The following is a 13,158-nucleotide window of genomic DNA, read 5'->3' as shown; positions in this document are numbered from 1 at the left end:
ACAGAGCATCCGCATAGTGCCCCCAACCTCTCTCCCCCAGGTCTGAGTACAGACTGTTTAAATGCAGGCCTCAACCCAGGCCCCACTCCCAAGACTAAACCATTTTACAGCCAAGGGCAACATGAAGTTTCACCTCCGCACAGGTAAACTTTAAACACGCATCAAAACTAGAACAGGTGCATCTAAAATATACAATCCCATATAAGTAGTTCTGAACATCATTATTCTTAAATAACCATGATATCAAACGTTAGAAACCCTTCTGAAAACATAACCCCCCTCCACACAATGGTAGCAGCAAATTACCTGGTCTCCTATAAATATGGCCGACACCCACACAGACTCTTTTGTCTGTAGGACAGTCTGAGAGAAGGTAAGTATGATCTGTAAATGAGTTTTGTGATGCATTTACCTGTATCTAATAAACATTCATTAATGGACCAGTATTCTATGTGTCTGTGTTTGTAACTTGTAAGTTGTTAACTCTGTGGTGCAGTAGGTGGTGGGATGAACACAATAATACCAACAAACATTTGGTGTTAGCCTAGCTAGCATAGGCCTCTGCAAATGTTTGGTGTGGTCAAGTCTGCCAGTTGAACTAAACATAACATAACAAAGGAAATGTACATTTGTGTGGGCACTGTTTACACTGAGGGTCAATATGAACAGTTTCAAATATGAATATACAGAACCATACAAATTTAATATTAATTAGAATTTAATAAAGAGGAAGAAAAGACAAGAAACACTGTGCGATGTCCATAAGGAGTCACATCGTCACACAGACAGACAGACAGATGTATTTGTGTGTGTTTGAGGTTCTGTTTGTACACAATGTGCATGTTTGCATTATTGCAGCATCACCAGCTTCCATGGAGCTGACATGATGAACACTGAACAAATGTTTTTAATTTCCCAAAGCGCCCTCAGGCTGTCTATCAGCCTCATGTCTGTATGTGTGCTGTATGTCTGTAAATTGCTTTATTACAGTGCTATGTGTGTGTGTGTGTGTGTGTGTGTGTGTGTGTGTGTGTGTGTGTGTGTGTGTGTGTGTGTGTGTGTGTGTGCATGTGCATGTGTGTTATGATGTGAGTGTGTGCGTACGGCTGAACCCGGCAGGTCTCTCTAGACTGTAATTTCATGGTGGCCTGCTCACCCCCCTCTGCCTCCACTCCAGTCTGTACAGCTATCATTATTCACACAGTGCTCCATACACAATCGCCACAAGCTACTGGTCCAAGCCATGATACCAGTCATCCACCAAGTCAACCTCATTCTGGCTCCAGCATAAAGAACATTCTCAGTGGACTTCATGAAGTGTGTGTAGTGTTTTCTTCATCTGAAGTATGTGTGTTTTCTTCATCTGAAGTGTGTGTAGTGTTTTCTTCATCTGAAGTGTGTGTAGTGTTCTCTTCATCTGAAGTGTGTGTAGTGTTTTCTTCATCTGAAGTGTGTGTAGTGTTTTCTTCATCTGAAGTGTGTGTAGTGTTTTCTTCATCTGAAGTGTGTGTAGTGTTCTCTTCATCTGAAGTGTGTGTAGTGTTTTCTTCATCTGAAGTGTGTGTAGTGTTTTCTTCATCTGAAGTGTGTGTAGTGTTTTCTTCATCTGAAGTGTGTGTGTGTTTTCTTCATCTGAAGTGTGTGTAGTGTTTTCTTCATCTGAAGTGTGTGTAGTGTTTTCTTCATCTGAAGTGTGTGTAGTGTTTTCTTCATCTGAAGTGTGTGTAGTGTTTTCTTCATCTGAAGTGTGTGTAGTGTTTTCTTCATCTGAAGTGTGTGTAATGTTTTCTTCATCTGAAGTGTGTGTAGTGTTTTCTTCATCTGAAGTGTGTGTAGTGTTTTCTTCATCTGAAGTGTGTGTAATGTTTTCTTCATCTGAAGTGTGTGTAGTGTTTTCTTCATCTGAAGTGTGTGTAGTGTTTTCTTCATCTGAAGTGTGTGTAGTGTTCTCTTCATCTGAAGTGTGTGTAGTGTTTTCTTCATCTGAAGTGTGTGTAGTGTTTTCTTCATCTGAAGTGTGTGTAGTGTTCTCTTCATCTGAAGTATGTGTGTTTTCTTCATCTGAAGTGTGTGTAGTGTTTTCTTCATCTGAAGTATGTGTGTTTTCTTCATCTGAAGTGTGTGTAGTGTTTTCTTCATCTGAAGTGTGTGTAGTGTTCTCTTCATCTGAAGTGTGTGTAGTGTTTTCTTCATCTGAAGTGTGTGTAATGTTTTCTTCATCTGAAGTGTGTGTAGTGTTTTCTTCATCTGAAGTGTGTGTAATGTTTTCTTCATCTGAAGTGTGTGTAGTGTTTTCTTCATCTGAAGTGTGTGTAGTGTTTTCTTCATCTGAAGTGTGTGTAGTGTTCTCTTCATCTGAAGTGTGTGTAGTGTTTTCTTCATCAGAAGTGTGTGTAGTGTTTTCTTCATCTGAAGTGTGTGTAGTGTTTTCTTCATCTGAAGTGTGTGTAGTGTTCTCTTCATCTGAAGTGTGTGTAGTGTTTTCTTCATCTGAAGTGTGTGTAATGTTTTCTTCATCTGAAGTATGTGTTTTCTTCATCTGAAGTGTGTGTGTGTGTGTGTGTGTGTGTGTGTGTGTGTAGTGTTTTCTTCATCTGAAGTGTGTGTAGTGTTTTCTTCATTTGAAGTGTGTGTGTAGTGTTTTCTTCATCTGTAGTGTGTGTAGTGTTTTCTTCATCTGAAGTATGTGTGTTTTCTTCATCTGAAGTGTGTGTGTGTGTGTGTGTGTGTGTGTGTGTAGTGTTTTCTTCATTTGAAGTGTGTGTAGTGTTTTCTTCATTTGAAGTGTGTGTAGTGTTTTCTTCATCTGTAGTGTGTGTAGTGTTTTCTTCATCTGAAGTGTGTGTAGTGTTTTCTTCATCTGAAGTATGTGTAGTGTTTTCTTTATCTGAAGTGTGTGTGTTTTCTTCATCTGAAGTATGTGTAGTGTTTTCTTCATCTTAAGTATGTGTAGTGTTTTCTTCATCTTAAGTGTGTGTAGTGTTTTCTTCATCTGAAGTGTGTGTAGTGTGTTCTTCATCTGAAGTATGTGTAGTGTTTTCTTCATCTGAAGTGTGTGTAGTGTTTTCTTCATCTGTAGTGTGTGTAGTGTTTTCTTCATCTGAAGTGTGTGTAGCGTTTTCTTCATCTGAAGTATGTGTGTTTTCTTCATCTGAAGTGTGTGTGTGTGTGTGTGTGTGTGTAGTGTTTTCTTCATCTGAAGTGTGTGTAGTGTTTTCTTCATTTGAAGAACAACTCCTGGTTTGCTTCCTATCTCTCGAACCGCTCATACCAGGTCTTATGGAGAGGGTCCCTCTCCAGATCCTGCCCTCTTACCACCGGTGTCCCCCAGGGCTCAGTCCTGGGCCCCTTACTTTTTCTTCTCTATATCAGATCTCTTGCCCATGTGATCTCATCTCATAGCTTTTCTTATCACTGCTATGCTGATGACACCCAGCTTTTCCTTTCCTTCCCTCCGACACTCAAATCGAGGCTCGCATCTCTGCATGCCTCAAAGACATTAGCGACTGGATGTCTGCCCACCACCTCAAGCTCAACCTTGGTAAGACAGAGCTACTCTTCCTCCCAGGGAAAGACTGCCCTCTCGCTGATCTCTCCATCTCCATTGACAATACCACTGTACTTCCCTCCCAAACAGCTAAAAACCTTGGGGTGATCCTTGACAACCAGCTATCTTGCTCAGCCAACATAGCTGTGACAGCACGCTCCTGTAGGTTCTCCCTCTACAACATCCGCAAAATCCGTCCCTTTCTCACAAGAGAAGCGACTCAACTCCTGGTCCAGTCACTTATCATCTCTCGCCTGGACTACTGCAACGTGCTCCTGGCCGGCCTACCTGCCACCGACATCCGACCGCTTCAGCTCATTCAGAATGCTGCAGCCCGTCTGGTATTCAACCAACCCAAATTCTCTCATGTCACTCCCCTCTTCCAAGACCTCCACTGGCTTCGCATCTCGGCACGCATCCAATTCAAGACACTGGTACTGGCCTACAGGGCAGTACACCAGTCAGATCCCCTGTACCTGCAATCTATGGTCAGGTTCCAAACCTCTCAGCGCTCCCTTCGCTCCTCCACCAGTGCAGGACGCCTCGCCCCTCCCTCGCTTCGGGGGCTCAAAAGTCGCTCATCCCGATCTCGACTCTTCTCGTCCCTGGCACCTCAATGGTGGAACGAGCTTCCACCTTCGGTCAGGACAGCTGAATCACTGCCGATCTTTCGGAAAAGACTAAAGACACACCTTTTCAGGCTCCATATGGGCCCTTCTTGATCTAACTTCTTTCTCTATCTTTCTAAAAAAAAAAAAAAAAAAAAAAAAAAAAACACTAACCTAAACTAAACTTGTACCACTGTTCCTTCAGAGGTTGTAGTTGTCATAGACTGTGTTGCATAGTTGATTGCTCTATTGCTGACAAAAATGTGTTATTGTAAGTCGCTTTGGATAAAAGTGTCTGCCAAATGACGTAATGTAATGTATGTAATGTAGTGTTTTCTTCATCTGACGTGTGTGTAGTGTTTTCTTAATCTGAAGTGTGTGTAGTGTTTTCTTCATCTGACGTGTGTGTAGTGTTTTCTTCATCTGAAGTGTGTGTAGTGTTTTCTTCATCTGAAGTGTGTGTAGTGTTTTCTTCATCTGAAGTGTGTGTAGTGTTTTCTTCATCTGAAGTGTGTGTAGTGTTTTCTTCATCTGACGTGTGTGTAGTGTTTTCTTCATCTGAAGTGTGTGTAGTGTTTTCTTCATCTGAAGTGTGTGTGTGTTTTCTTCATCTGAAGTGTGTGTAGTGTTTTCTTCATCTGAAGTGTGTGTGTTTTCTTCATCTGAAGTGTGTGTAGTGTTTTCTTCATCTGACGTGTGTGTAGTGTTTTCTTCATCTGAATTGTGTGTGTAGTGTTTTCTTCATCTGAAGTGTGTGTAGTGTTTTCTTCATCTGACGTGTGTGTAGTGTTTTCTTCATCTGAATTGTGTGTGTAGTGTTTTCTTCATCTGAAGTGTGTGTAGTGTTTTCTTCATCTGAAGTATGTGTGTAGTGTTTTCTTCATCTGGAGTTTGGATGGAAGTAGTGGAGGGGCGCAGCATCGCATCGGATCTCTTTATTTTTTCTCCCCCTTTTCTCTCAGTCTTTCCATTCAAAATTTTTGTTCTCTCCTTTTTTGTGGAAGTACGGCATCTTCATTATCTCAACATGAGGGCACATCAGCCAGGGCGAGGCGATGAAGGATTGCGTGCCCGGGGACACAGGCCTGCCCAGATTAGACAGGGATTAGCCAAGCACGGAGAAGAGAGGAGGAGAAGAGCCAGAGAATTAGAAGGGCAGAAATAAAGAGGTGAGTCTTCTCCCCTCTCTTCTTGTGGATATTGCCAGAAATGTTTGATATTTTCCTCTCTTGAAAGCGGTGACACTGTCTGAGGGCTCATTTCCTCGTGTGTCATCTCCTAGCTCTAAATGATCTGAAATGCTGTGGAAAGAAGTCCCGGTTGAGTGGAATAATACACTCCAGCCTGCACCGGGGTTAACCGGGGCCCCATAACTCCTTGTGGTGCTCATTAGGGCTGTGAATCTTCACTGGCCTCACGATTCGATTACGATTCAGAGGGCTACGATTCGATTCGATAACGATTATCGATGCATCTCGATGCATCTCGATGCATCTTAAATCGATGCATCACTTTTTTTCCCCGAATACATGATTTTTTTTCTCACTTTCTTTTTTCTCACTGTGTGGCTACTTTTAAAATAAAAGTGCATTTAGAATTGCATTGTATTATGACCCATAATTAAAATAAACAACTGCATGTACTTCCATTATATTTTATTTGATTATATATATGTAAGGGATAATGTATATTGAGGCGGTGATTACGGGGGAAATACATGTAATGACCGACAGGTGATGATTGAGCCCGACGCGCAGCGGAGGGCTTAATCATCACCTGAAGGTCATTATTTCCCAGTAATCACTGCCTCAATATACATTATCCCGCTTAGAACATGGCCTACAACTAAATCATTCAATAATCTGACAAAAATAATTATTCAAATTGATTTTTTAATAGCGTTTTCAACGACAAAGCGGTTTCATTCGTAATTGGCACACAAGACACCACAGCTGCAACTGGTTGGCCTAATTAGTAGTGTTTGCTGACAAAAAGCTCTTATCAACTGATTAATCCAGGTGTGGCAGAGCAGCGGTCGGTTGTCGAGAAATAATGACCGGTGAATCTTGTTGATTGACCAATCAGAATTGAGTATTCAAGAGAGCCGTGTTCTAAATATATATATATATTTTTTTTTTGTTTTGTTTTTTTAATAATCAATTTTTGACAATCGATGTGAATCGATGCAGAATCGTGCAGGTCCGCATCGTGATGCATCTTATAATCGATTATTTTTGACACCCCTAGTGCTCATCCACTATGAGTGAGGGCGGTACAGACAAATGTTCATTCAATTACTAAACATGTCCTAGGGCAATGCTCCAAGGCCTGCTGAGCTACTGATGACAAGAGGAAAGCAAAAACACTCCATTCATAACCCCGGGCCAATAAACAGCATGCATCTGTATGAGAGGGGGATGTGTGCTTCCCTGACAGACCAGTATGTTTCTGTTCCAACAGGTGTCATATACTGTAAGTGGCAAGCAAGTGGGCGTCGGCAATGGTTAAATGTAAAGACACTCTCATCATATAGGCCAGGGGTTCCCAACCTTTTTTGGCTTGTGACCCGGCTTTGACGTCACAAAAATCGAGGAACCCGAGACATTCAAATTCCGGTACACCATCAATAATATGGTCAGTGATGTCACATGTAACAGTATGCTTATTTCCCCCTGCAGAATTGTGACTTTAATCTGAGAATTCTGACTTTAATCTAAAATTTTGACAGTATAACTCGGAATTCTGACTTTAATCTCAGAATTCCGAATTCTTTTTTTCCGAATTCTGACTTTATTCTCAGAATCCTGATTTAAAGTTATAATCTCAAAGATTTTCATCTAAATAATAATCATCTTCAGTAGTTGAAAATTGTGTGTGGTGTATTTTTTTATATATATTTCTTAATAGAAATTCCAGGTGACCCCTAAGGTTGGGAACCACTGATAGAGGCACATTTTCCTCAGTTGACTCCATAATGATAGTAATCCTGAGTAACTGAGTAAATCCATGGATGTTCTACTCTCAAATCCCTGTTCTTATGCAACAGGAAAGGAGTGATTTTGGTCCCCGTCCTTACCTTTGTCCACAATGATACGCGGCACCTCCTTCTCTGCAGGGGAGAAGCATTTGATGCGGTTTCCCTCCACCAGGCCGTCCATCTCAGCCAGGTCCTCAAAGGTGCAGTTGACGCCCGCAGAAAGTTCTGGGACATTGTGGGCCTCCAACACCAACTGGAGAGAGGGAAAGACACAGTATTATACTTGTGAAGTATCCGCTGTGGGATCATTGCATGGGCTGATATAGTGATGACAAAAGAATAATAAACTGCTGAAAGTAGGCAACTGTTAAGTAAAATGTAAAAATCCGTGTCATCAAAAGCTTTGACACTGTGGGGATCCAGCGCCAGCTAGAGACACAAAGGAGAGGGAGGAAATGAGCTGCAATGGCCTCCAATTTATAACAAGATACCAGGAGACATCACACGGTGATTCAGCAAGTCACAATATTACTGCTCAACTATGATGAAGTGTCTTTTATACAGTAGCTGCACCTGATGAGATAAACATCTTACATCTGGCCCCCAGCTGCCATTACGGCTACTGTGTTCAGGGCTGTAACATTTGTTTGTGAGTCAATATGGGCTTCGCATATGACTGTAACACAATGATTATTCAGAAAATGACAATATTCTGAATTTGATAAGGGTCATGTAAAGAGCATATTCCAGTTGCATTTGCCGAATTTGGGCTTTTTCCGAATTTAGCATTTTGCGATTAAAACATGTGGGTTATTCCAGTATTATTCGGGTTTTAGGAGGATTCTTTGATTATGTATACAGCGCATTTGGAATATGCATCTCAATCAGGGTTTTTACCACAGTTTGCGATGCACATGTTGCCTGTTTGCGGTCAGCTGATGTGTACTAGAAGCGCTAGAAGAGGCGATATAATCATATAATCCGTCATCTCTGGCATGCGAAAAGAAAGGCCCACATTTCTGAGCGGGAGGAGATGAGAAACATCGATTTAAAGAGAGAGTGGTGCCCACGGAAGTCAAAAATGCTTGCGAGCCTGCGAGGTAATAACATACTAGCCTACGTTTTATGAAAGACTTGGATGTGCAAATATCGCAACGCCAAACTTTTCAGCAGCAAGCTCCTGATATGGACCAAGTGATGCTGGTAAGAATAGCGCTGCTCTGTTTATTCTCAACAGAAAAACTCTGCTGATTCTACCTGCATCTCTCTCCCTCACGTGTCGGGGAGGGCGAGCAACGGCTGCATGTAAACGGGAATATTAGTGGATTATTCATTTAGTGGGAATATTGTCATTTTAGGAGAGAGAGGCAGTTTGAATTAGTATTCTATTTTATGGTTTTCATAAAAGTTCACCCTTCTGGCCACCTCCCACATTGCCTTCTGGCTTTGCAGACCTATGGATTCCACATCCCATGCTAATATGCACGTGTGTCCTGACACCCTTCATCAGAGAGAGAGAGAGAGAGAGAGCGAGAGAGAGAGAGAGAGAGAGAGAGGTGAGGGTCCGGGAGGTGGAGGAGAGAGAGAGAGAGAGAGAGAGAGGTGAGGGTCCGGGAGGTGGAGGAGAGAGAGAGAGAGAGAGAGAGAGAGAGGTGAGGGTCCGGGAGGTGGAGGAGAGAGAGAGAGAGAGAGAGAGAGAGGTGAGGGTCCGGGAGGTGGAGGAGAGAGAGAGAGAGAGAGAGAGAGAGGCGAGGGTCCGGGAGGTGGAGGAGAGAGAGAGAGAGAGAGAGAGAGGTGAGGGTCCGGGAGGTGGAGGAGAGAGAGAGAGAGAGAGAGAGAGAGGTGAGGGTCCGGGAGGTGGAGGAGAGAGAGAGAGAGAGAGAGAGAGAGAGAGAGAGGTGAGGGTCCGGGAGGTGGAGGAGAGAGAGAGAGAGAGAGAGAGAGAGGTGAGGGTCCGGGAGGTGGAGGAGAGAGAGAGAGAGAGAGAGAGAGAGAGAGGTGAGGGTCCGGGAGGTGGAGGAGAGAGAGAGAGAGAGAGAGAGAGAGGCGAGGGACCGGGAGGTGGAGGAGAGAGGGGAGAGAAGAGATGGTGCAGTCCAATTAAATATCGATGGCTGGAACAAAGTAAGCGATGAAAAGAGAGAGAGAGAATAGGAAAGTGGGGGGGGGGGGGTTGAGAAAGCAGGGCGAGCGAGGCGGAGAATGTGACAGTGAAGAGTGGAGGTGAGGAGCGCCAGGCAGACGAGACATACAGGCTTGGACACAGTCGGATAAGAGGAATATCTTGGAAACAAAGCATGCAGACTTTTCCTCTGTTCAAAATGCTGTGTAAGCTCTCTCTCCCTCACTTTCCCTCTCTGTCTCTCTCCCTCTCGCTCTCTCTCTCTCTCTCTCTCTCTCTCCCTCAGCAGAAAGGCATCTGACTTCAGGTAGAGGGGGAAAAAGAAAAAAGAAAGCTCTCTCCTTGAATGAGGGGGGGAATACACGAGCGTTGGAGAGGCAGATGGAGTGGGGTCAAGACCAGCATATACATATTGATGGAAAGGCGTGTCTGCACTGCAGTGCTCCTTGGTCTAGATGTGAGGTGCAGTCCATAGTACACCTGTGATGTGCCGCTGCTACAACGGCACAGAAGGGCTGACCTGTGCTGTTTTTATATTGCTGTTTAATGGAAAGATGTGAGCAGATACACAGCTTCCCGTATAAGATGGACAATACATGACCGCCCGGCCTTCTGTCTCTCGCACAACCTCTCCCTTACTCGCTCGCCCGCTTCTTCTTTGGCTGTAATTTATTTTCCCTTTTAAGCAGGGAAAACAGCCAGCCTAGAGTTTCCTCAATTACATTTGGAACAGTCACGGCCTTCGCCTTCGCCACAGCGGGGCCTCATGAATATGAAAATAACCCGGTGCCCATGTTAACGCACACACACACACACACACACACACACGTCGTCCTCTAGTCTATAACACGCCCTATCTAATGCAGAGAATATGTGATGATTGGTTGTTTGGGTTGCCATGGTGAAATCAAAAGGAACACCTTTGCCGCAAACATTTGGTGTCAATTTATTCAAACGCAGCTCGTTTCCTGCCGCATCTTTTGTTACCATTACAAAGGTAGAGATAAGTTCAGTCGACGCCATCCTTATATCTACCTATATTATCTATTCTGAAAAGACGCACTGCACTGACATGCTAGGCCTATAAATATCAACGCACCTACTCGCACATGAGGGGTTTGCTCATAGGGCGGCTCTGCAGATTGACTTTATGTTAATACTCTACAGTGAACCTGCTGATAAATGGTAACATTATAATAATTTCACCAGAAACAAGAGATCCTATTATGATCCAGTCATGGCTTTGTCTTAATACTGTATACTGTTGGACTCTTATGATGCCATGAGTAAATCATTTGGAACATATAAATATATATATATATATGCAGAGTTCATTTGCAAAAACAGGTATCTCCGTTTGGATTTTTTATCATTTTATTTTATATATTGATGTATTTATACTGTCATTTATTTATTTTTGGGATTTCTTTATTATCAATCATAACTAAAACATATTCATCTGATAATGTTTACATAAATCACCTCAATAATGTTTTCTATGTGCACTCCAGGGAGTATCAAACAGATGATGTTTGTTCATTTTAAGAATGGCGTTTACCTGTTTTTGCAAATGAACTCTTCATATATATATATATATATATAAATAAATAAATAAATACACACACGCAAAAAAAGTAGATCTATTGAGCTGTAGGCAGCTATTGATTAGGGTTGTGCTGATTGGCGATCGGATCGTATATTGCCGACTCAATAGCTGAAATGACGATTGATTTTCCCTAGCCAATCTCGATCGCCCCCGCCCCCGTGTGTGGCTGCTCCCTGACAGCAGAGATGTGATGCAGCAGTGTGACTGAGCAGAGTGTGTGTTCAGACCAGACCATTAACAAACGCTGCTAGCCTACTGCATTCAAACATGTTTCTGATGTCCGCAACGAGCCCCGCCACCAACATTTTTAAATGCAAATTTCCCCACCGTTGCCCATTCCCCGATTTGTCTCATCTCGTCTTCCCTTCTCATTCTCCACATGCCGCGCCGCCTGGCATGCAAAACTACTCTGTGCTCTGCTCCATAAGAGTAACGTTATATGTAGATGTAGGCAGGCACAATGACGATGAATAAAAAGTTGTTATACCGTAGTTTTGTACCGCTGTCAGTCAGAGGCTGTAATTAATCGTCCTACCTGTCCGTCTTTGCAGTGCTGTGGGAGGATGAAAGCAATTCATTCCAGTCTGTCCAAACTTAATACCGATCTAATCTCAGTATGAGATGCAGGGAAATATAATAAAGTAGCCGATGTGTTTAGAAGAGCATTGTCACGTTGTCCAGACAGTCTTGCTATAATATTGCGTTATATTTTACATGTTTGCTATATTTAAACTGCCATTAGATTTGTTTGCGGAGATGATGGCGGGGATGGAAGTCGCTGTGTGGGGGGAGGCTCACTTTTAAAAGTCTGTAGGCTACGTGTGTCTATGTGCTTTGGTGCGACAATACTGCATCTCATGTTCAGTTTAACATTATTAGTATCTTATCTTATCAACATTACTCCGAGCCGATGGTGAGCAGGCGAGGCAGTGGAGAACGAGAGTGAAAACAGAAAAGAGGCAAATTTAAAAACATACAAGGAGCAAAATAATGGCCTTCTCCAAGAAAGTGACTAACTCCAATAGCTGAATGTCTGTGTGTTTCTGTGGAGAAGGCTCTGCTTTACCTTTTCAAACAAATATTGAATAAGACAAAGGGCAAGGTGGGCCCCCCGTCTGTCTGCCAGAGGCCTCTGCCCCGCAATCAACTGGAGGCGATGCGTGGCAGAGCCTTTGGGTTCTGCCTGCGCCGCGCGCTGGGAAAAGGTTAAACGCTCTCCAAAGGCTGTGGCTTGAGGCGCTGCACAGACACACACACACACACATGTGCCAGCACACACACTCCATGAATATCATTAAGGCAATGCACAGGGATATCTGGCAAAATCAAGCACTTTTGTGTGACCTGCAGATCTGCTGAAGGGAGCAATGGGGATGAGGATAGTCATCCAGGCTTGACCTTAGAAAACCATATTGGATATTTATGCACTTGGCCTGCGAGATTAAAAGCAATTTCCATTAAATAGGAAATGGAATTGAAATGCGACAGCACTGAGGGGTCAGTGGGATTTTCACAACAGTCAGTGCTATAAAATCATGTATCTTTCAATAGTGTCCGCGATGAAGACACGGTAGCAACACAAAGTATTTTGTCAGGACACACACACGCACGCACGCACGCACGCACGCACGCACACACACACACACACACACACACACACACACACACACACACACACACACACACACACACACAGCCCCACTGTTCATGTCCCAATGAGTATATTTGTCCTCTAATCCAGTGTCCCTAAAGTGACCCCTGCCCTACGGGTTTTTCTTGGTCCAATTAAGGTCTTATGGTTGATTGGTTGAACAGTAGAAAAAGCTCTGCTTCAACATGGCTACAGCATGAGAAGCTGGAACATGTCAGAACGTGCAGGACAGAGGTTAGCTGAGGACTGCGCTGAGAAACACTGCTCTGACCTTAGTGTGGTGGAATGTGGGGTTACAAGGCCACGGCTCTGTGTCTGATGAATTTCAATGACACCACAGCACACTGGGGGGAGTGTGTGCATACCCACAGACACACACGCACATCCACACACACGGACACCCACACACGCACGCGCGCACACACACACACACACACACACACACACACACACGCGCACGCACGCACACACACACAGAGGAGCTAAATCATCTGACTGTATATAACGTAACTCAGCGAAAATACGCTTGCTTGAACATATACAGTACTGTATATGAGTGTAAATGCAGAATCTGTGCACTCTGCTAGAACCACGGGGAGCAAAATGATGACGCAACACCTAGAATAAAACTCTGTCTTTCTCCAGGT

General features: G+C 43.5%; 1 protein-coding gene across 2 annotated transcripts in view; it reads right to left on the bottom strand.

Annotated features, from left to right (window-relative positions):
* Window positions 1–13,158, bottom strand: part of plxna4 (plexin A4) — a gene marked incomplete at both ends in the record, with an annotated part of 489,925 nt that overhangs the window by 123,426 nt on the left and 353,341 nt on the right. For both annotated transcript variants that reach the window (XM_083659977.1, XM_083659976.1), the window contains one exon: window positions 7,232–7,385. In XM_083659977.1, coding sequence (XP_083516103.1) covers window positions 7,232–7,385 — 154 coding nt within the window. The remainder of the gene's footprint in view (window positions 1–7,231; window positions 7,386–13,158) is intronic.

Source organism: Poromitra crassiceps, assembly GCF_964638095.1.
Source record: "Poromitra crassiceps genome assembly, chromosome: 2".
Classification (NCBI taxonomy): domain Eukaryota; kingdom Metazoa; phylum Chordata; class Actinopteri; order Beryciformes; family Melamphaidae; genus Poromitra; species Poromitra crassiceps.
This window is presented reverse-complemented; position numbering and strand designations above follow the sequence as displayed.